We start from the raw sequence: 23,570 nt of genomic DNA on the forward strand, positions 1-23,570 counted from the left end.
CAGCCAGGCCAGCAGGTTAGACCAGTGCCGCAAGCCAGAGAGGAGACGCAGCCTCCTCTTCACAGTCCAACTGACCGGGCGGTCGGCTTGGCTTTTGTTCAGGTATGAAGCCGGGGATTCTCTGCCAGGCATTTTGACGTGGTCACTGCCTGTATTTGCCCACAATATAAATGTGTATGTTAGACAATTACTCAAAGGAGAAAGATGAGTTATTTACATGCAACTATTTTAGGACACTCATGTTTTCTAGAGGTGCTTCTGTAAGTCATCTCCCAGTGCTGCAAGCCTTCCATTACCAGAAATAATATTTTATCAGGTAACGTGCCTTAGGGTGCGCTCTTCAAAGAAGAATGACTTATGGAATGAATCTGTTTTAACCTTCTACCCTGTCCCCTTGAAAATTCCCACAGCAAAAATTGTATCTCCCAAACAATTCTGCATCTAAATGTCAATATTTGAGGAACTTGTTTTTTTTCTGTCACCATGACCTTTTTGTTAATACAGCTATTTACAACAATCAACAACATGCCCAGGCATCTTAAATTAATGATCAATGTCAGACATCAAGACATGGCTTGTCTTAGAAATAATGATCTGGAAGACAAGTTTATCTACAGCAGATATGGGCTGTTTATCTAGCCACATAAGCACATGTCTGTTTCTGCTGCTTATGCAAACTGCTCTAAGTAGGCATGCCATGACTGATTATACTTCCTCTCTGTTTCTGGGAGATTTTATTTCATCAGACAGTTACTGTAAATTAACTGCTAAAACTTTTTTTTTTAATGTAAGCACCACAGCATGCTGAAATGCATGCACTGCAATGGGCTCAAATCCATTGGCCTTGAGGAAAGCCTATTCTAGTTGCTCAATTCACCAGTAAACATCCTAAATAATACTCTAATTCAGAATATGCAAACAAGATCAAGGGAGGGAGGTGTTTCTTTTTTTCTTCCTGATCTCTTCATCTTCTCTCCTTTTGACAGGCACAAACAGTATAACCTGAGCCTCATATGAGTACAGCTTGCTGCTGTGCCTGAGTGGAAGAGGACAACCTGCAGAGAGTTTAGTGGGGCCAAGCTCCTGCTGTAATACATTTGTATTAAGTACTAAACAAATAAAAATACTTCCTACCTTTTGCCTGGATATTAACTGCTAACTGATATGTCCTGCAATTAAAAACAACACTTCCCTGTACTACAAGATCAAAATGCAAAGCATGACAGCACCAGCTTTCCAATTAAAACTCAAAAACTAGCTAAAGCACAAAGCAAATCTCTTTACTGGTGTGAATAACTTTCTTAACTCTCTTTTTCACTTTATAAACTAACCTCAGCACAGCTCAGAGAAATAAAGTGATGTTTTTCCCCTGAGGAGAGGGCTGATCTTTAAAACCTCACTTCGCGTGACTCAGGCGTTTTCCGGTTGTGTAACACCGTGGGGATCCCCTTCAGTCAGCGGCAGAGCCTTTCTCCATGGTGGCACGGAACTAATGAATTCCCAAACTAGTGCACATCTACCTTACTGCTGGAGTTGCTGATTTCTGACAGATGATGAAGAATATCAGGCTCAGCAAGGAGCGGGTGAGAAGTGAGACTCCTCAAGGTGCTGGCCTGGAAAACCTGTGCCCACGTGCCTACCTCATCATGGGCCTCGCCAGGCACCCCCCCCCGCCCCCCCGCCAGAGTCACCAGAATACCAAGTTTGCAGGGTCACGGGCAAACTCAAGCATTTCTGATACTCCCTGAGGCCGGCGCAGGGTCCAGGCACTGCTGGTGGCTGCGGGTGCTCGTGTCTCCTTGCAGGGTGAAGCCTGTTCTACCCAGCATTTCCTTCTGAGCGCAGGCATGGCTGCAGCCCAACCGCCAGGATGCCGGCTGGCTGTGCAGTAGTTTGCCCACGCTTTTTCTCCCTTTCTCCCAGTTGCTTTCCTGGCTTCCCTTTCCCAGTTTTGGATCCTTTTCTCCTATGCTCTCCCTCACCTTTTTCAAGAGGAAGCTTCAGAAATGGATCCTGCAGCAGCTGGGGGAGCATAAACGCCGTTGGGGGAGGAGAACAGATATGGGTGCTAAAGAACGACTGACAGGGAAGAGAGCTTGGCGTGGGGGACCAAGACTTAGGTGTCTGTGTCAAGGGACAATAGAAAGAGAATAAACAGATGTTTATCAGCTCTTTAGCACCACCCCGAATCACCTCTTTCCATGTATTGGTGAGTAGGTAAAATACTTGTTCACTCTCTCACACATTCAAAGAGAGAGGGTGGTATATACAGGATGTCTGAATGCAAAAATGCAATATAATCTTTATCTCCAATATCAAGATATTAGGAACATTTTTTTAATCTTGTGATTTGTTTTTAACTTTTGAACTATTTGATGGTAGCACCTCTGCCTTTGCAGGTTGGGAATAAGAGCACGGGAAGATAAAGAGCTTGATGTCTTCATCCATTTGCTATGCAATGATGTTTCCCGTTACAAACCCCTTGTGAATCGAAGGGGGCTGCAGGTGCTGGGGACCAGAGCATTTTAGCTACTGAAAGTCCCAGAGGGAGTGGAACTTTTAAGAGAACCAAGACATCTTGTTGAATTGGAGATACCCCTTTACATGCCTAAAAACCCTTCCATTTACCTCCAGAAGGACCCAGTTTGCAGATGAGGGTCCAGATCATTCCAGCTTTCTCCCACAAGTTAGTAGAGCTACCACAGCAAATTTTGCAGGGGGAGGCTTTGTGTCTGAACAGACCCATTCAGTTTTCCTGTAAGTTTTCTTTTTTTTTTTTTTCCATCTTAGGCCGGTATCAAACAACTCAATTACATTTCTCTTCCAGGAAGAAAATTAAAAATCATAGCAGCAAACACCATGAGTTGGAAGTAAAGAGGTAAGAGTTTGAAGAGCTAGCTTTTGTCAGTATAAGCCTTTAATTTGTTTAAGGCTTGGTGAAGCATAGTTTGAATAGGAGTGGGCTTTCTTGTGCGTGCTTACTTTTGTTTCCTGTTCTCAGTACATTTGTGTTGTTTCTTGCATACTAATGACAGATCTTGCAAGTGTCTCTAAGTTCATAGTACTCGAAACATCAGCAGAGTAAATATCACAGATGAATTCCAGTGCCTGTTAAAAAATTTCGGTCATTTACAAATTGGGGGGGCGGGGGGATTCTTCTTTTTATCTTCTTCCTTTTTTTGGTTTCTTAACTGAGTTAGCCATGGTTCTTTACATGAGATGCCTAGAAGAGGGATAATAGAGGAACACAAAGGAAGGTGGTTGATTTCCCTCTTGGACCACTGTGATCCCAGAATTGTTCACCTACCGATCACTACCTTATGCATGAGGTGTCCCTGAGTCTTACAATGGTTGCATTTCACCTCTATCTATGTGTCATTTTGGGGGAAATTCCTTATCTTTTGTGGATTCAAATTTTTTTCAAGATTCTGTGCCAGAAATTTGGCTGCAGGAAAACAATTGCCTTGATACTGATTAGCTATCTTCTTATGGGTGAGTTGGTTTCAGTTTTACAAGGGTGAACCCAGCCATCCACATATAATAACTGGCAAGGCTGGGATTTTAGAGTAGTAAATAGTTTGCATTGGTGAAATACACCCAAATCTACTTACTATGTCAATCTATTGCAGTTATGTGCCGTAATGAATTTTCTTTTTTACTACACGGTAAAGTAAGACTTCTCAGTGATTTTAAGAGCCTGTAACTTGCAGCGATAGATGGAGCTATTTCTCCTCTGAAGTGTATTTCCTTCTACCTTCACCTTCACCTTTCACTTTTTCATGTTGAGAGCTTTTAGTGAGGGGAAGCGACCAGCAAGAAAAAATAATTTATCCCTTACTTTCTGATTTGACATTAACTTTGCTTTTTGCTCCTTAAGCACAAAGAAAAGAAAGCAATATACATAGAATCATAGAATCATAGAATAGTTTGGGTTGGAAGGTCCTTTAAAGGTCATCTAGTCCAACTCCCCTGCCATGGGCAGGGACATCTGCAACCAGATCAGGTTGCTCAGAGCCCCGTCCAACCTGACCTTGAATGTTCCCAGGGTTGGGGCATCTACCACCTCTCTGGGCAACCTGTGCCAGTGTTTCACCACCCTCATTGTAAAAAATTTCTTCCTTATAGCTAGTCTAAATCTACCATCTTTTAGTTTAAAACCATTCCCCCTTGTCCTGTCACAACAAGCCCTGCTAAAAAGTTTGACGCCGTCTTTCTTATAAGCCCCCTTAAAGTACTGAAAGGCTGCAATAAGGTCTCCCCGGAGCCTTCTCTTCTCCAGGCTGAATAAACCCAACTCTCTCAGCCTTTCTTCACAGGGGAGGCATTCCATCCCCCTGATCATTTTTGTGGCCCTCCTCTGGACCCGCTCCAACAGGTCCATGTCTTTCCTGTGCTGAGGGCTCCAGAGCTGGACGCAGCGCTCCGGGTGGGGTCTCACCAGAGCAGAGTAGAGGAGCAGAATCACCTCCCTTGATCTGCTGGCCAGGTTTCTTTGGATGCAGCCCAGGATACGGTTGGCCTTCTGGGCTGCGAGCGCACATTGCCGGCTCATGTCCAGCTTTTCCTCCACCAGTACCCCCAAGTCCTTCTCAGCAGGGCTGCTCTCAATCCCTTTTATCCCCCAGTCCCCTAGCTAATCAGTATCCTTGATACTGAGGATTGCCCCAGACCAGGTCCAGGACCTTGCACTTGGCCTTGTTGAACCTCATGAGATTCACACAGGCCCACTTCTCGAGCTTGTCCAGGTCGTCTGGATGGCATCCCGTCCCTCAGGTGTGTCAACCGCACCAGTCAGCTTGGTGTTGTCTGCAAACTTGCTGAGGGTGCACTCGATCTCACTATGTCATTGATGAAGATATTAAACGGTACTGGTCCCAATACGGACCCCTGTGGGACATCACTCGTCACCGATCTCCATTTGGACATTGAGCCATTGACCACTACCCTCTGGATGCAACCATCCAATTCCTCACCCACCGGATAGTCCACCCATCAAATCCATACCTCTCCAGTTTAGAGAGAAGGATGCTGGGGGACTTACAGAGGTCCAGATAGCTGACGTCTGTAGCCCTTCCCATGTCCACTGATGTAGTCATTCTATCCTAGAAGGCCAGTAGGTGAGACGCACTGGCCAGTAGTTCCCCGGGTCTTCCTTTTTTCCCTTTTTAAAAATGGGGGCTATGTTTCCCCTTTTCCAGTCAGCAGGAACTTCACCGGACTGCCATGATTTCTCAGATACAATAGATAGTGGCTTAGCAACTTCATCCGCCAGTTCCTTCAAGACCCGTGGATGGCTCTCATCAGGTCCCATGGACTTGTGCACCTTCAGGTTCCTTAGATGGTCTCAAACCTGATCTTCTCCTACAGTCGGCGGCTCTTCATTCTCCCAGTCCCTGCCTTTGCCTTCTGCAGCTTGGGGGCGGCGAGGCTTGAGCACTTGCCAGTGAAGACCGAGGCAAAAAAGTCATTGAGTACCTCTGCCTTCTCTGTATCCCGGGTAACCAGGTCTCCCATTTTGTTCCTGAGAGGGCCCACGTTTTCCCTAGTCTTCCTTTTATCACCGACGTACCTATAGAAGCTTTTCTTGTTGCCCTTGATGTCCCTGGCCAGATTTAATTCTATCAGGGCTTTAGCTTTCCTAACCTGAGATAGGAATTGTTATATATATATATGAGATAATATAATTATCTCTGAACTCCTGTAGGTTCTACAGATTTCCTGGGTTAATTGATATTTCTTTCTTTTGGAGCTGATTGATAGGATCAGATGTTGCATTGACTCCCGTTCTGTCTTCTCTCCGTCTTCATTAAATCACTATTTATTCTCAGTTCTTTCCTCTCTCTCTTCAGCTCTCCTTAAGCTACCGGTTTTAGGAAGTCATCCCTCATCCACTGATGGTGAAAACCACATATTTCATTAACCTTTTTTCATGAAGGCATGACCAGTCATTTTGACTTCCCTCCTAAAAGCCTGCTAGACTGTAAGAGACGAATTTCATGGGCTTTGACTTAATAGGATCTCTCTCTCAAGGTAAGAGAGAGATCAGCTGGAGCAAAACCAAAAGCCTGCAAAAGTTTCCCGTCTGGTTTGGCAAAGGGAAAACACACGTGATCAGTTATGGGATTTCTCTAACAATTACTGTAAATACGTGTCTTTCAGTGCAAGAGTAGAGGGAAACCCCACTTCAGAATTCATGTTTTGAGTTGCTCTTTAATATACCTAAGTTTCATCTGTGAATCAAAATCTCATTAATGCATGAATTAGAGATGCCACCAAAATTAACATGCCTTCTGGACATGTCATTTTGCTATTTAAGTTTCATAGTTAGAAATTGCCAATGGCTTTCCCAGCTACCTGCTTGGCTACCTGCCACTAGAAATGCTCCACAAGGCGTGGTAACAGTTCGTGACTGAAATTCCTCCACTGGCTTCAGACATCATTATTAAAGGATCTGTGTCTTAGCACAGGCCTGGCATTGGGAAATCCCCAAGTGAAGCTTGTGGAGTGGAGGGTTTCGGTAGAACAGTGCTGCCCGACTGAGGGGGTTGAGTCACTCTTCCCAGAAGAGTTCAAAAACAGGTCAGACATGTTAAGTGTAGAGAAAATGGGCTCCATCTATAACTGAATGACTTTAATCTCTACCATCCCCTTCTAGCCCATCTTATTTTCACAATCAACCAACCAACCAGTTGGCTTTTCAGCATTTGCTTTTTTTCCCCCTCCTGTGTTTATACTCCTTTCTAGCTATTATCATTTGTGTCAGTGTTAAAAGGCTTTGACTGAGATTCTGGCCCATTTTATTACTGTACCTCCCTGCAAAAGGAGGATCTTTGCCCTGAAAGCTTGCAGTTGATAAAAGCAGGCCATATGGGGCTAAGAGAAAGGGTGGAACGTCTCTTTCGATTGAGGAAGAGCTGAACCACAGCTGTTCAATCACTATCAAGTGGTTCATCCAAGCTTATTTGGAAATCAAAGCTGCCCAGCCCTTACTTAATGCTCTGAATGCAAGATACTCTTGCTGTATTTGCCTGCTTTCCTTTTGTTGGAAATCTGATGGCAGTGGTGTAAACTTCGCTCAGGGAACCTTCAGGCGGCCAAACATCACCTTTATTAATATTAATTAAAGATGTTTTGAGTACCCTAACTCTGCATGGTTTCCTCTGTTGGTGGTCCTGCCAGTCACAGTTCTGCTGACTTCCCAGTCTTGTACTAATAAAACATATTTCCTCTCTGAAGTGTTTAAGAGAGAGATTTTGACTTTGTTCAGGAGACATATGAAATACTCCTCCGCTTTACGGTGCTTTTAAACTAAAGTGGCGTCGAAGCTCTTAAAAATGGATCCCTGCCTAGTGAATTATTTCAAAACAATTGTTCTATTAAAATAGTAATCATTTGGGAGGAATGCTGCCCCCCGGCATCACCTCCAGATTTTTTAATCGCAATACCATGTAACAGAGAGGATCAGTTAAAGGTATGTGGTTAGGCTTAACCACGGGTTGGTGTTACGCTAGCTGCAGCCAGAGAAAGCTGGGGAACTTGAACTACTTAATGGCAAGATTTTCTCACATCGACCGCACACCATAAATGCACACGCACCCCGCTGCGCCTGGGAGGGCGGCCGCGCCGCAGACAGTGCTGGCTGCGGGGCCTTCCGCGGGCGCCGGGCAGGGGCAGCCCGCGGGGCTCCGCCGTAGCCCGCCCTAACGCCGGGCCGGGGCCAGCCCCGAGCAGCTGGCGGGGCCGAGGGCGGGCTCTGCCTCCCCGTAGGCGGGCGTGGAGGCGGAGCGAGGCCGGGACGCGGCGGCTGCCCCGCCAGCAGCCGCAGCTGGGGTCGGGCCGCGGGTGTGAGGCGGCCCCGCCAGGCCCGCCCGCCGCCGGCCCCGCTCCTCAGGGACCGGCGAGCAGCCTCTGCGGCGAGCGGGGCCGGGCGGTGGGGCGCTGCCAACCGGGCCATGCCGTGTCGGGCGCCGCTCCTCTCCCTCCTCGTTCTCCTCTTCCTCCTCCTCGGCTCGGTCCGCGCCTCGGGCGCAGGTGGGTGCGGCGGGGCGCGGGGCTCGCTGCGGTCGCGGCCGGCGGCGCGGGGCTGGAGGCTGCCGCCCGGCCTGCGCCTCTCTGTGCCCCTCCTCACCGGCGGCCTTCCGGCCCGGGAGGCGGTGGAAGCCTCTGGGGCGAGGGCCCGGGCTGGGGCGGACGTGGAGGGGGGGGCTGGCGGGGGACAGCGGGGCCGTGCCTCGTAGCCCGTCCCCTGAAGCAGCCCGGGCGGGTGCCGGAGCCGCAGCCTGGGGGCGGCAGCGGGGCTGTCGCGGATTTCACCCTTTCCTCACCCCGCCTGTGCCTGGCCCTCTGAAGGAGGGCTAAGTCCTGATTTCTCCTGCCGACCCCGGCGTTGCTGCTTCTAGAAAATCTGCCGTCATCTGGGCTACCACCGGCTCGCCTCCCGGCCCGAGGCTGGCTCTGCGGCCAGCTGCCGGGCGCTGGGCAGCGTGGGCCCAAACTGGCTGCGTCTGTGAGAGAGCAGCTAAAACCTGCACGGCTTCAGCCTTGAGGGGGATTGATACGGTGCAAGTCGTTGGTGTGTCTGTAGTTTGTGATGTGGCACTCGTTCATCAACTGTATTTCAGCCTCTTCCGTTCAATTTTGTGAACTGACAAAGTTAGGTAGGATTGGATTTAGACTTCGATGTAAATGCTTTGCCATAATGGGGCGGGTTTGCTCTTCAGGTCAGGTCTGAGCTATAGCTCATGAGTATAATCCCGGCTTCAGTATGTATCCCAGCAAGTGTGGAAGAGCTGCTGTGACATCTCTTGAATGAGGTATGCATGCAGTGTGGTCCTTATTCAGGCACGCGGGTACCTCTGAGTTCAGCATGTCCGCCGTTACATTTCCTTGTGTTTGTTAAGGCCTGGCTGGCTAGCCTGTGACTGGTGAGCCCCGTGGGGCTCTCCAGTTTTTTGGGGGCAGCTGCTGTTCCAGGCCTGCAGTCCGTGGCTGGACTTGGGAGTCCAAAAGCCCATGGGTGGGTTGAGGTGAGCCGGGGGGACCTGCTGCAATCAGTGTTGCCCAGTCCCATCCCATCGGCAGCAGCGGGATTTCCCAGGGAGCTGTTCTTGTGTTTGGCTTGCGCATAGGGCCTCCTCCCCCCCTGCGCTCTCTCTCGTAGGCAGGGTGGGCTGTGTTTCTTCTGTTGCAAATGGAGATGCTACACGTTAAAATCTGAGCCAAAAGAATAGCCAGCTGTCGTCACCCGTCCCCACCTGGCCACATGCTTCTGCTATTCACCTTTTGCAGGCTTTGGTGCTTGTCTGACAATATGAGAAGCCAGTTCGGGACGCTAGAACAGCAAAAGTCCATCCCAACCCCCCCCTCCAGACTTCTTTTTTTGCCATTTAGCAAAATGATGTGTTCTAAGGCTGATGCAGGGGAAGGGATCAGAAATCATTCAGGAGCAGGAACAGAGGCTGTGAAACCGACGGCTAGACCAAGCTGAGCTGCTTTCACTCACTGTAACTTGTGGCTTCACACTCTACTGTGGGAAAGCTTTGACTTGTGGCTTGAAGAGTCAGGAAGTCTCTGCATCAGGAAAAACAATCTGAGCATTGTGGCAGATGCTTTAAAAGAACTAGTTCAGTGAGACCACCTTCCAGACAGAGAGAAAGAATGGGGCATTTCTGCCTTTCCCTGGCTGAGGTAGTTTAGGTTTTTCTAGGATACTTGCATATGTAGGTGCTTTTTTCTGAAGCATACTTTTTGTTACTTTGGGTCATACAAACTAATGGTCATTATGGAGTTGAGTGTGTGATTTCAGAAATTTAAGTAACTTCCCTTGTCAAATTGAGATATCTAACCAAAATACGAATGCGTTCCTTCGGTGTGCTACGGAAACAGCTCCTCAGTGCAGTAGTCAGTGCCTTGTGGCGCACAGCACCTCGATGTTCAACTACAGAGCCATAGATTTGATAATTTTTTCAGTGTTTTTGAAGCTGGTAGAGGAAATTATCTGTTTCTGAATGCTAATATAAGGCAAAATAATCAGTGTGCAGTCTTGATTGAGGAGAAGATGAACCAGCTGCTCTCATCCTTCATTGCTTTTTTTTTCTTTTTTTTTTAAGAGGGAGAGGAGAGAAGAAAAAAAAATGCTAGTGCTTGTGTTTCTTTCTGACAGCTTTCTTGAATTTTAGTTGTTTAGTAAAGTTAGTTTGTATCGGATGTCTGAGTGCACAGATGACTGATGGTGTGAGATACCTTGCCACATGCCAGACCAGCAGTGAAAGTGCAGGCAAAAATCTGCGTGACTGAAAAGTGAAAACTTTTCTTGAATGAAGAAAAGGTTACTTAGTGGCCTTTAAAATACACGAGAGATTAATAATTTAGGTATCATTTGTAACCGTAAGGAATCTCAAACAGGTTTGCAATGCCGAATGATCCATCTGTAGCAAGGTGTGTTTACTTAAGAGCACTACTTAAAAGTTGAGGCTAAGAAACTAGTAATATACCTAATTAAAACTTTGAGAGTTTAACTAGTTATTTTGTATTTTGGACTTAGGGTTTAATGCAACTTTATGAAGATTCGTGTCATCTCTTTCCTGTACATGGAGGATGTTAAGAGCCTGGCATGACGTCTCTTCTGAAAGATAGCGCTGTCAGCATCAGTGTGCTGTCTAGTGCTGTGTAACGAAATCAGATGTAGAAATCAAAAAGAAAAAACTTCTTAATGTTATCCCCATATTCCCAAAGGAGGCTGGGGCCGGAATTTAGCTTAAGTGCTTGATCTTCTGATCTTATTTATGTAAAAATAAACAAACCATATCTTAGGAGACCGTTGTCCTAAGAACAAAAAATGAAATCTTATCATGTGGGTTATCGTATAATGTTATGTCATGGTTGTCTTTGAGCTTAGGACCTGTTGACCCAATATATTTAATGGTGTAAGGGGATCACTACATGGACAAATACAAGTCAAGTGTAGAAGGAAAACCTTTCTCCCTCTTGGGACAGGCAGGCAGTGAAGCCATTGCCCAGCAAGGCTGCGCAGGCTCTGTCCTTGGAGGTTCTGGGACCTGCCTGGAGAAAGCCCTGAGCAGCCTGGTCTGATGCCAGAGCTGGGCCTGCTTGGAGCAGCGGCTTGGGCTGGAGACCTCCCGAGGGCCCTTCCCGCCTGAGTGACTGCAGTGCTGTGGTTAAAAGAGTGAGGCTTTTCTGGTTTTAAAGGCATTTGAGAACTGCGTTTTCCTGTGTTCCTTGCCTCAGCCTACTTGCGGTAATGTAGGCTAATTATCTTTCTTTTGGCTATCCCAATTCCTTGCCGTTGGTCTCCTTGTCTTTCAGTGTTTTTTGGTTATCCAGTCTGCTGTTTTGCCCTGTTTGCCAGCTAACATCTCCCTCCAGCTGCTCCCCCACTTAACTTCTCATCTGGTTTTCTTTACTTCACCCACCCCCCTTTCCCCAGCCCTTAGTTCTCTGCCTTTTGCTCGGCTGCCTGCCCTCCCTCCCTCCACTTGGCTTTTCTACCCCTCCACCCCCAGCTCGGTGCTTGGCCTTTGGCCGTGCTCCAGTCCCAGTAGACTGCTTCCTGCTCTGCTCTGCTCGGGCCAGCAGGGAAGTGATTCTTCTCCCGGACTAGAGATGCAACTCTTTGCTCTCCACTTCCGTGTTGCTCGCCTCCTGACAAGCTGCAGCCTTCGTTCACCCCCAGGAGTTTATAGCATGACTGAATTTGAGTGGACATTCCTACTAGCAGAAGGCACGCCTCTAACAGAGGTTTCTGTCCTTTTCTACTTTGTGAAATCATTTCCAAAATTGACAAAACTTCAGGCTTGCAAGTGGAGTGGTGCACTATATATTTGTGAATGTTTAAGTACGAGAAGGCTTTTTTTTTTTTTTCCTTACCGGTTTCCTGGAAAGTTTCTGTGGCCTCGGCGTTTTCAAACAAGTTAGCAGGAAGCAGATGGTTAGGAAAAATGTGTTCTGAGTTGTTAACACAGTAAAATGTGAGATGCAGACAACTGAAATAGATGAGCTTTTGTAATGACAAGTGGCTGTGGACCTTAATTTATAGCTTCATGGGGGAGCTGGGTGGGGTTTATTGTTTTGTGCTGGACTCACTTTCAGTGCTGTGTTCTGTATGGAATAAATAAAAGCAGTAAGTTGCAATTCAGTGCTTTGTGGACAGCAGGGGTTTAAATGTATTGGTACTAGTGCACCTAGAAATGGAACGAGGAAGAGGAATGGTTTTGCCTGCAAAGCAGTGAAAATGTAATATATGGTCATAGAATTTGGAGACCAAAAGTTAGTTGCTGTGTATTTGAATGTTTCAATAATTATTTTTATTCCTCCTCTTACTTTAGAATCTTCTCCCCATTTACCAGCACCAAAGGATGTGATGATTTATTCCTATAACTTTCGTAGTTTGCTGAGGTGGTCTCCTGTTAAAGTGGATAGAGGCTTGGTGTTATATACAGTCCATTTTAAGACGTAAGTAAACAGTTCTAAAAACAACCAGACTGATTTTGTCCTAATCTAGTAGTAACACAATTGGTTTTAAAAAAAACCCAAACAACTAAAAATGAATAAGCACAGAAATGAAAGAATGAGTTATCTATTACAGATGCTTTTATGTATATCCGAAAGCAGCTTCTGAAGACTGACAATCTCTTAGCCTGTGATAGGTCCACTAAACTGAGAAAAGATTGAAGACCTGAAGAGCACCTGGAAATGTTGCATAGTTTCCTGTATAATTTTAGCCTTACCAAATTCTCTCTCGCTAATTTTAATTTTTCCTAGATACTGAGGAGGTGCAGGTGCTGAAAGGGCTGTGGAATTAAACCTGCATGAAAGCGGTAGTTTTGTAACACATTCTTTTGCTACAAAAATTGTCTAGATGGGAGGGATTGTATTTTAAGTAGTTGCACTCACCTGCTGATGCTTTATTTGTCCTTTGTTTTGCATTGCAGAGGGGCCTTTAACCAGTGGGATGAGGTGAACTGCACCCGTATCACCCAGACTGAATGCAGTTTTCCCTGGTCACTTAAGGAGCGACGCTGGACTGTAGTTTTGCGCGTGAGGGCTGAGCTAGGGCAAGTGACTTCTGACTGGGTGGAAACAGATCCATTTGTGGCAGAGAGAAACAGTAAGTGCTATTTATGATTTCAGTGTCTCTCTCTCAAAGGAGATTTCTTTGAAAAAAATGTGCGTTGTCTGTTCTAGACTTTTTTGACGCTATTATGTACAAAAGCCAAGTGAGAGAATTGTACGTGTTCGGTTAACAAAGGCTACAAGGCGTAGGTGTGTCCCTAGGAATTTGATGCTAGTTCTTCTGTAGTGGGGTTAGCAGTTTGCTCTTTCAACAGGTATCGAAAGAGAAACAGATGAATTTCCTTGGGTGGTTGAGCCTTGTAAGAGCTACAATGTATATTTTGTTAGGGAGTTTTCCATTTTCTTATTTCCCCACTTCACAGCGTTGCGTGCACGCATATACTCCCTTGATTTGTGGTAATCTGAGTACAAACTACTGAACAGGTCCCTTTTCTAATAAATATCAACTGTCCTGACTACAATCTAGAATGGTCAAGGGCAGCCTTTAAATCCTGTTAAACGTGTGAACAAGCGTATATGACTTAGTCGCCATCACGGAAACGTGGTGGGATGAGTCGCACGATTGGAGTGCTGCAATGGATGGCTATAAGCTCTTCAGAAGGGACAGGCAAGGAAGGAGAGGCGGTGGAGTAGCCCTGTATGTTAGGGAGTGCTTCGACTGTCTAGAGCTCGATGGTAGTGATGATGAGGTCGAGTGCTTGTGGGTAAGGATGAGGGGGAAGGCCAACAAGGCAGATATCCTGCTGGGAGTCTGTTATAGACCACCTAGCCAGGACGAGGAGGCAGATGAAATATTCTACCAGAGGCTGGCAGAAGTCTCCCAGTCGCTAGCCCTTGTTCTCGTGGGGGACTTCAACTTTCCGGATGTCTGCTGGAAATACCACACGGCAGAGAGGAAACAGTCGAGGAGGTTCCTGGAGTGTGTGGAGGATAACTTCCTGACGCAGCTGGTAAGCGAGCCCACCAGGGGAGATGCCTCGCTTGACCTGCTGTTCACGAACAGAGAAGGGCTGGTGGGAGATGTGGTGGTCGGAGGCCGGCTTGGGCTTAGCGACCATGAAATGGTAGAATTTTCGATACTTGGTGAAGTAAAGAGGGGGGCCAGCAAAACCGCTACCATGGACTTCCGGCAGGCGGACTTTGGCCTGCTCAGGACACTGGTCGAGAGGGTCCCTTGGGAGACAGTCCTGAAGGGCAAAGGGGTCCAGGAAGGCTGGACGTTCTTCAAGAAGGAAGTCTTAAAGGCACAGGAGCGGGCTGTCCCCATGTGCCGCAAGAAGAACGGGCGGGGAAGGCGACCGGCCTGGCTGAACGGGGAGCTCTGGCTGGGACTCAGGGAAAAAAGGAGAGTTTATCACTTGTGGAGGAAGGGTCAGGCAACTCAGGAAGAGTACAGGGATCGCGTTAGGTCGTGCAGAGAGGAAATTAGAAAGGCAAAAGCCCGGCTAGAACTCAACCTGGCCACTGTCGTGAGAGACAACAAAAAATGCTTTTATAAGTATGTTAATGACAAAAGGAGAGCCAAGGAGAATCTCCATCCTCTATTGGATGCGGGGGGGAACGTTGCCACCAAGGACGAGGAAAAGGCTGAGGTACTCAACGCCTTCTTTGCCTCAGTCTTTAGTAGTCAGAGTGGTTATCCTTCAGGGTACTCAGCCCCCTGAGCTAGAAGACAGGGACGGCGAGCAGGATAAACCCCCCATAATTCAAGAGGATGAAGTTAATGACCTGCTATGCCACCTGGATGTTCACAAGTCTATGGGGCCGGAGGGGATCCACCCAAGGGTACTGAGGGAGCTGGCAGAGGAGCTTGCCGAGCCGCTCTCCATCATTTACCAGCAGTCCTGGTTAACTGGGGAGGTCCCGGACGACTGGAGGCTTGCCAATGTGACGCCCATCTACAAGAAGGGCCGGAGGGAGGATCCGGGGAACTACAGACCGGTCAGCCTGACCTCGGTGCCGGGGAAGATCATGGAGCGGTTGGTTTTGAGGGTGCTCACGAGCCATGTCCAGGACAACCAGGGGATCAGGCCCAGCCAGCACGGGTTCATGGAAGGCAGGTCCTGCTTGACCAACCTGATCTCCTTCTATGACCAGGTGACCCAGCTAGTGGATGAGGGAAAGGCTGTGGGTGTGGTCTACCTGGACTTCAGTAAAGCCTTTGACACTGTCTCCCACAGCATTCTCCTAGAGAAGCTGGCGGCTCACGGCCTAGACAGGTACACTCTTCGCTGGGTAAAAAACTGGCTGGATGGCCGAGCCCAGAGAGTTGTGGTGAACGGAGTTAAATCCAGTTGGCGGCCGGTCACGAGCGGTGTTCCCCAGGGCTCAGTGCTGGGGCCGGTCATGTTCAATATCTTTATCAACGATCTGGACAAGGGGATCGAGTGCTCCCTCAGTAAGTTTGCAGACGACACCAAGTTGGGCGGGAGTGTTGATCTGCTCGAGGGTAGGAAGGCTCTGCAGAGGGACCTGGACAGGCTGGATCGATGGGCCGAGGCCAACTGTATGAGGTTCAACAAGGCCAAGTGCCGGGTCCTGACTTCAGCCACAACAACCCCAGGCAACGCTACAGGCTTGGGGAAGAGTGGCTGCAAAGCTGCCCAGAGGAAAAGGACCTGGGGGTGCTGATTGACAGCCGGCTGAACATGAGCCGGCAGTGTGCTCAGGTGGCCAAGAAGGCCAACGGCATCCTGGCCTGTATCAGAAATAGTGTGGCCAGCAGGAGTAGGGAGGTGATCGTGCCCCTGTACTCGGCACTGGTGAGGCCGCACCTTGAATCCTGTGTTCAGTTTTGGGCCCCTCACTACAAGAAGGACATGGAGGTGCTGGAGCGTGTCCAGAGGAGGGCAACGAAGCTGGTGAAGGGCCTGGAGCACAAGTCTTATGAGGAGCGGCTGAGGGAACTGGGACTGTTTAGCCTGGAGAAGAGGAGGCTGAGGGGAGACCTCATCGCGCTCTACAACTCCCTGAAAGGAGGTTGTAGCGAGGTGGGTGTTGGTCTCTTCTGCCAAGTAACAAGCGATAGGACAAGAGGAAATGGCCTCAAGTTGCACCAAGGGAGGTTTAGATTGAACATTAGGAGAAATTTCTTTACTGAAAGAGTGGTCAGGTCTTGGAACAGGCTGCCCAGGGAAGTGGTGGAGTCCCCATCCCTGGAGGTATTTAAAAGACGTGTAGATGAGGTGCTTAGGGACATGGTGTAGTGGGCATGGTGGTGTTGGGTTGACGGTTGGACTCAATGATCTTAGAGGTCTTTTCCAACCTCTATGATTCTATGATTCTTGTTCTTTATAAGATCTGCTCTTTGCCTTGCTGTGATTGGTTTCAGGATTAGAAGAAAGTAAATGTTGAGTTTAAAAATACCTCTGAAATAATAAATCCATTCCTCTGCTTTGTTATCAACTCTTTAGTTCAAGTTCTCCCAGACCTTGTGAGGAGCAGTGGTCGTCCATGCTGCAAAGAGTATGATACTTTCCCTGGCGACTTCAGTTCTAAATCTTGGATTTTCTCTAGTAGTAAAGAGCGTGGGGGTGAGGAATTGCCTGAATCCTCCACTGAAGTTTACAACTGACGTATCCATAGCTTGTGATGCAGGATTCTTTAGGAGTTGGGATCCTTTGGGGGTTAGGAAAGCACTGGGCTAATGGGAATACTAGGCAAAGCAGGGGCTTGGTGTGGGAGAGATGTTTGTGTGTCTGTTCCTTGGAGGAGCAAGAGGAACGTTATGTGATCATTCTTGTGTGACTGCCCTCAAGATCTGTTCCTAGACACCAAGACCATGGGCTACTCAGTCAGGCTGTTCTCTTCCTTTAATGTTTGGATCGATCCCACTCGAGAGGGCAGCTTCGGGAATTTGTGAGGACACACAACAAGGTGTTTGCAGTTGTACAGCAACAGGAAGTAGAAAGAAACTGAAATTTCTCTACCAATATAAAGATCATGGGGGCCAATTTTCTCTAACGTAACAGTGGACAGGGTGGGTTTTGCTGTTTTTTTTGAGGTACAATAAGCAATGGTTGCATGCAAGGATTGATTTTTACTGTTAATAGTTACCCCCCTTTAGTACGCAAGTAGCTGTTAACTGTATTTGCATGAGTGGGGTTTTTTGAGAACCTGGAGTGCTTTACAAATGCTGATAAGCTTAACTGGTGAAAGAAGTCAAGATACAATGGACAAATAACTAATGATCATATATGACCTGTGATCACACAAGTCTCTTGTATTAGGACTGACGGTACTTTATATAATAGTTTTCATGATTTAGACCTCAGAGTGCTTCACAAAAGGAAGTCATCATCTTTACCCTACAGGACAGATGGAGACATCAAAGCAAGGAGGGGGAAACTAGTTATTCCTCTTCCAATCTATTGACCCAAACAGTGTGGTTTTTAGAGAACATGGAATATGTGGCAGGCTATTTGAAGAAAAAAAAAGAACAACAAAATTCTATCACCATTAACTGCGGATAAATTCAGATACATTCTAGTGAATATTTACTGAATTTCCAGGGAAAGGTAACAGGAAACTTTTTTTTAATTATCTGGTTTCACCTATGCTTTCAGGTCTTTTTCCTTGGATTTGTAATAAAGTAGATATCTTAAATGTATTAAGTAGATGAGAAAATAAGAAAAAGCTGTCAATGTTTGGCATGTTTGCTGGGACTATCTAAGTAAAGCTGGAGACAGTACGATGAGCTGTTCTGCATCCCAGAGGTTCTCTGCTCTTTCTGTGTTTATTTTCAGCAACTATAGGGCCCCCTAAAGTGAACAGTGTGGTTGTAAGCTCTGACTCACTTCTCATTAATGTCACACCCCCTTTTGGATCTGAAGCAGGTGACACTCTTCGGTATCATGTGTCCTACTGGGAGAACGCCACAAGTACTACTAAAAAAGTAAGAATTCTCTCTGATTTGTTTTGTTCATAATGCCTTTGTGATTAAGAGATATGAGTCAGTGTCATAACAGCAAACAGCAGGCAAACCAGCAGAAATGGAGGAAGAAAACGAATGTAATTTTTTTCTCTAACAGTGTAGGTCACCATTTGGTGTCTTGAAAAAAAGTTAATTTGGTCTTGGCACAAGTATTTCATGTATTACGAAACTTTCAAAACCATCTTTTTTTCTTCCATATGAAACGATCGCAGATCAAAGGAGAGAATCCACCAAGTGTCAAGGGTGGCTTTAAAATGGCACTTAGATTCCAAAGTTGGCTTTGGCAATTTGGAAAACTCTGAAATACCCTTCGTCCTTTCCTGTGCTGGGTTTGTTTGCGCTGGCAGCTTCAGTAACAGGCTGCTTTGGCCTGATGTCACCTGTTCCTAGGGCAGAGAAAGGCAGAGTTACTAGAAACATGCTGGACACAGCTGGGATGAGCTGTCCCTGTTCATATGGAGACTTAGAGGTGTTGGTCTCATTGTGCGCTTATGCTGCTGTCTGGGGCCCTTGACAGGCCAGCGTTGCAAGGGAGGGAATAAGTTACACTTAAAAAGAGGAAGAAGATTCAAAAGAACGTCATTCTGAAGTCAAATGTTTAAAAAAGAGAAGCAGAAGAAATTAATTTATTTTAAAACCCTTTTGTTTCAAAGACCTTGCTCAATCTGAAACACCTCCACTTCCTTCCTCTCTTGCACCAATGTGTATTTTTCTGGCACACAGAAAATACCTTCATGTTTGAGATTCAGACAAGAAAAGAAGTCGCTCTTGTGTGCTTCTGTAGGCTTCACCGAGACTGTTATCCTAGCCCCTTACAGGTTAAAAATTCCCAAAAGGCTGTGGTGGCCGTGTGGAGACTGTGGAGGTTTTGCACTGCCCATCAGCTCTTTTCCTCTTCAGTAGAAGGAGCTGAGATGGTGGAAGCTCTTCACTGAACTACACTTCCGTCAGCCTCCTCTGATGGTGGAGGCACTTCTCCTGGCTTGTTTTTCCCTCCCCCTTCACTGCCTGAGCTGTTACAGAAGCTGTGTCAAAGCGTCCAGCAGCGTATTGTGGACGAAATGAGACCTTGCATCAGTTTTCATGCCTCTGCTGTTCGTGCCCTTATAGATGGTTTTAAATGGTCAAGCTTCATTTCATTTAAATATAATGAAATTTCAAGTGCATTCAAGTAGGAAAGTTGAAATATATTTCACTGCTTCTCTTGTTTGGGAAAGCTGAATTATAAAAATAAAATCTCTGCTTTTTGAATGAGAAACTTAAATATGGGGAGGGGATTTGTGTTGAAGACAGGTCTGGTTTTTACAGTAACACCTATATATATTCTTTTTTTGTCTTTTAAACAGGAGACAAAGACAAGCAATACACTATTCAAAATCAGAAGTCTAAAGGAATTGACACTTTATTGTTTTAGAATTCAAGTAGAATTGATGACACATTCAGATCTCCAGTTATTTGGACTGCAAAGTGTCCCACAGTGTTACAGAACTACAATCAGTGGTATAAATCTGATTTTGTTTTTTTTTTTTAATATAATGGGATGAGTGTAGAACATGAGTCTTAGATCCTGCAACTGGTCACTTACATACCTGTATTTGTCAAGAGTGCTAAGAGAGCACCACTGATAGTAGTTCACAATTGTCATTAGTGGCAAAATAATAAGGAAATTTTCAGTCAGTAGTTGAGGGTCTGTGTTGTACTCTTCCCCTCGTCCTTTTCCTTCATAAATGCTGCTATAGGTATTACTTTTTAGAAATAAGCAAAGAGAGAAAATACAAATACTTGGTCTTTAGAGAAAGTCATTGATGAAGGAGACGGTGTTACTCTTGTAAATCCTCTCCCTCAGCCGCTGCCTTCTGCAGGACAGGAACATCCCTCTCCTCTTTGACCTGCTCCCTTCTCTGACATTTCGAGCTCCGTGTTTTTGTGTGAGATCAGAGGGAGGGTGAGGGGAGGAGAGGGCATGAGCAAGGTTACAGAGTTTGTCCCTCTCTTGAATCTCTCCGTGTGACCACCAACAGACAGGCACAGCCGATCTTTAGCATGCTTTGAGCACACTGGAAGACGTGTAGGTGAAACCTGCTTATGCAGTTTCCCAAGCCCCACAGGAGCTGACCTCCCAGGCAGTACTTGACCAAGTACTCGATCAGATGTTGGAGTCTGTGACGCTCCCTTTGCTGAAGGGAGGTGCATGTGCTGGAAGTGAAGCCCCTGGCATTAATGGCCCTTGCTGACCACCGGAGGGTGGAAGGACAGACTGCGTTCCCTGCCTGCCCTCTGCCCACCAGCAGTGATTCCTTCAGCTCTGCATTGGCCCTGCTAGCGTGTCAGGTAGAAGCTTGCTTTAGGCTGCGTGATTAAGGGGAAGAAGCTTGTGGGAGCTGGTGACTTCCATGTGGAATCACAAAACAAGCTACTTCTGAACACAGGTGTTTAGAGTGCATCTATAGTAGAGTTGTGATCTTAGCCTTGGAAATTGTACTTTGATTACCAAGTATAGTAAATTTCAGCTTGCTCTATATTGTTTTACATTTGATGATGTATAAATATGAACCCACTGTATGTATATGGTGTTTTTTTTTTTCTTTTTCAGAGGCAACCAGAGCTGGATATACTATACTAATATTTGTGTTGGTCTTACTTTTTGTAAATCTAGTAGCAGTTGGTTTGCTTCTTCTGTGGAGATACCACAAAGCAATTAAATATTGGTTTCAGCCACCTTTAGAAATCCCATCACACTTTGAAGAGGTATGTGTAGACATTTTATCTTTTCTCCCCCCTCTCACCCTCCCCCTGTAAAAGACATCACATCATTTTCTGTCTTCATGCCACCTCAGCTACCATTTCACGGGGGCTCAGTGGAGACAGCTGTATCACACATCAAGCAAAGCGTATCTCACGTAGGAAAAAAATCCTTATACAGTGTACTAAAATAGCGCAGCATTTCATGCAAAGGACTTGCAAGAATAGAGTCTATCATCATGTGTTCTGGAGTAATTGTATTAATCCGGAAGGTATGCAGCAAAGGTAGATACACTTGAACAATGTTGAGCCTCGTTTTGGGCAAAACACTGGTAAGAAATGAAGGAAAACCAGTAAACATTCAGAATTTTTAAAATGTGTATTTCTAAGAGGGATCAACCAGCCTGAGGCTTCTCCTCTTAAAACACTTTCCATGACTACAGAATATCGATTATTTTAAGACAGTTTCATAAGTACTCTTTTAGATTTTCAGAAAAATCACATGCTTCCTTCTTTTACAGAAGGATCTCAGCTTTCAGCATCGGAGTTATAGGGAGCAGTTCTACCGCAGAAACGCCTCCACTTAGCAAAGCCAAGCTGAGGTTCATTTATGTCTTGAATTTGCTAAAGCGGATGTATTTTGAGATTCCCAAATGTTCCCATTTGTTTTTGATACACCTGTAAAAATAATCCTGCTGCTCACTAGCCTTGCTATGATTACAGAGGAAGTGGTGCCTTAATTGAAACTAAGGTTAATTTTGTCCCACAACAGCCATGACTTGAGCTGTGGTCCCGTCTCAGCCAGATTATGACACCTCCTACAGTACAGAACAAGCTTTTGAGTAAAACTGCAAGCTACGTCAGTCTTTTAACAATGTGAAAGTGTTCCAGACATCTATTTTATTTTTAAATCAGGGAAAAAGCGCTCAATGGCAGATTTTTTTTTTTTTTTTTGGTTCAGTACGTGACGTGGTAGATGGCTCCAATTCCCCGTGAAACACAAGATCAGTGTAGTGATAAGGATATGGGGGGGGGGGGCAGGAGGAACAGAAAGCATTTTCTCTGGCCTCCATTTTTTTCTAATGCTCCTTTCTTTGATTATCCATTCGTTGTAAAGCTGATGACTTAATTTTGGAGGAACGGGGAGCAGAGGGGAAGTCAAAGCAAAAAGTAACTACAAGAGAAGAATGCCATTAGAGTTTTCTGGTAACAATAAAAGATGCAGATCTGACTTGCCTGACACAGAACAAAGCAGGATCTGAGAGCTCATTTGCTCCATCAGTGCTTTAGATGAACTGTCAGTTGCTAGATTCCTGCAGTTGGAGGATATGTCCCCAGCAGTGTAATAAAGAAGCGTTTTCTTCTGTGGTTTGTTCTTAATTAGTAGGAAAATTTACTTGAACTGACATGAAAATATTAACCAAAATTTATAAAAGAAAAAATAGGAAATGCAGGCTGCTTTAATGCACTTAAATGGATGTTTGCATGATTGATTCCCACCCCCCCAAAATAAGGTATTTTTAACTTTCTCCTTGTTCAATGTAGTTTCAAGGAAATCCGGAATAGAACATACATTTGGCAGCTCTCGCACTGAATTCTGGTCTGAAGCAACTTGCCATAGGTGGTGGTACCTGCTCGGTCTCTGTAATGTCTAATAAATACATCTGTTCTGTGGATAGGTATCTAAACTTATTTCTGGCTTTTTCCAGTATTTGAAAGACCCTAGCATGCCTGTTTTAGAGGTGTTGGACAATTACGCTGAGGATGATCCCCACGATTCCATATCCTTTGTGTTCTGTGGCGAAGGAAGCCAAGCCTGTGGCAGCAGTTTGGATGGTCAAAGCTCATGCACACAGCATCTCCAGTGACAGTGGAACGACTTAAGCAGCGCCCTAGTGAGAACGCCTGTGCCAAGTCTTTGGAGAGGCTCCTGCCTGAGCAGCACCGTGTGGCTACTGGCTCTGGAGAAAATGCAGCCATGGCCAAATCCTGAGCGAGATGTTGCTTCCTGAGAATAGCGTGGACCCTGAGCCTTTGTTTAAATGGCTGCTGCTGTGCTATGGCGGCAGCTGTGTTCTGCCAAAGAGACTTAAAAGGTGGAATGTGAAAGGGAAATGAACACTAAATTGCCTACAGAAAGACAGATGGTTATAAAAAGGTTATATTAAAATCATCGTATTTCCCACCCCAAATTGAAATAAAGCTTTGAGAAATAATGGCACTTTATGGTAGGATGTAGTACAACCTGGAATTTTTCAGTGAGTGAATAATTGTACGTTACTTTTACAGTAGCTTTTGTTTTGTTGCCTTATTTGTGAAGTCTGTGTTAGCAGTCACTGTGAATTATATCCACCCCAGTACACCTTTCTGAATCATTTCAAGTATGTGCAGCCTTCTGTGGCAGCTTCTTCCCTCCAGATAAAGTGGCAGTCTAAAAACAAATTTTATACTACTTTACTCTCCTCAGCATGAACCTATGCAAAGAACTGCTCTAAGAAAGACCTCCTGATATCTGCCTCCTGACACATTCATGAGAAGCATTAATCTTCTGCTCCTGCAGTGAGACAATTGTTCTTCACAGCGAAACAAACTTTAAAATAATTTTGCTCAGAATTTACATAACATGTATCAGTAATTATCAGACACTAAAATCTCTTGTTGACTATCATCAGATTAGTCCTGCAAATGAAAAGTTGACTGAGGGTTGTGCTTTGAGTCCCTTAAAGCAGAAAACTACAAGTTAAGCTTCACATCACAATCCTGTGGGGTCTGGAAGGTGTCTAATAAAGCACAAACAAACCAC

The 23,570-nt window shown here is 45.9% G+C and overlaps 1 protein-coding gene across 2 annotated transcripts; it reads left to right on the forward strand.

Annotated features, from left to right (window-relative positions):
• Positions 1–2,618: 2,618 nt before the first annotated feature.
• On the forward strand, positions 2,619–23,569 carry IFNGR2 (interferon gamma receptor 2). Of its 2 annotated transcripts, none has more exons than XM_075171545.1 (7): positions 2,619–2,878; positions 12,345–12,471; positions 12,951–13,126; positions 17,838–17,986; positions 19,372–19,525; positions 20,619–20,773; positions 22,477–23,569. In XM_075171545.1, the coding sequence occupies exons 2-7, from the start codon at positions 12,380–12,382 to the stop codon at positions 22,633–22,635; spliced, it is 885 nt and encodes a 294-aa protein (XP_075027646.1). In that variant the 5' UTR covers positions 2,619–2,878; positions 12,345–12,379; the 3' UTR covers positions 22,636–23,569. The 2 variants fall into 2 exon arrangements, with proteins under 2 accessions (XP_075027646.1, XP_075027637.1); XM_075171536.1 differs by lacking the exon at positions 2,619–2,878 and adding an exon at positions 7,799–8,031.
• The last annotated feature ends 1 nt before the right edge of the window (position 23,570 follows it).

Source organism: Calonectris borealis, chromosome 1 (genome assembly GCF_964195595.1).
Source record: "Calonectris borealis chromosome 1, bCalBor7.hap1.2, whole genome shotgun sequence".
Taxonomy (NCBI): domain Eukaryota; kingdom Metazoa; phylum Chordata; class Aves; order Procellariiformes; family Procellariidae; genus Calonectris; species Calonectris borealis.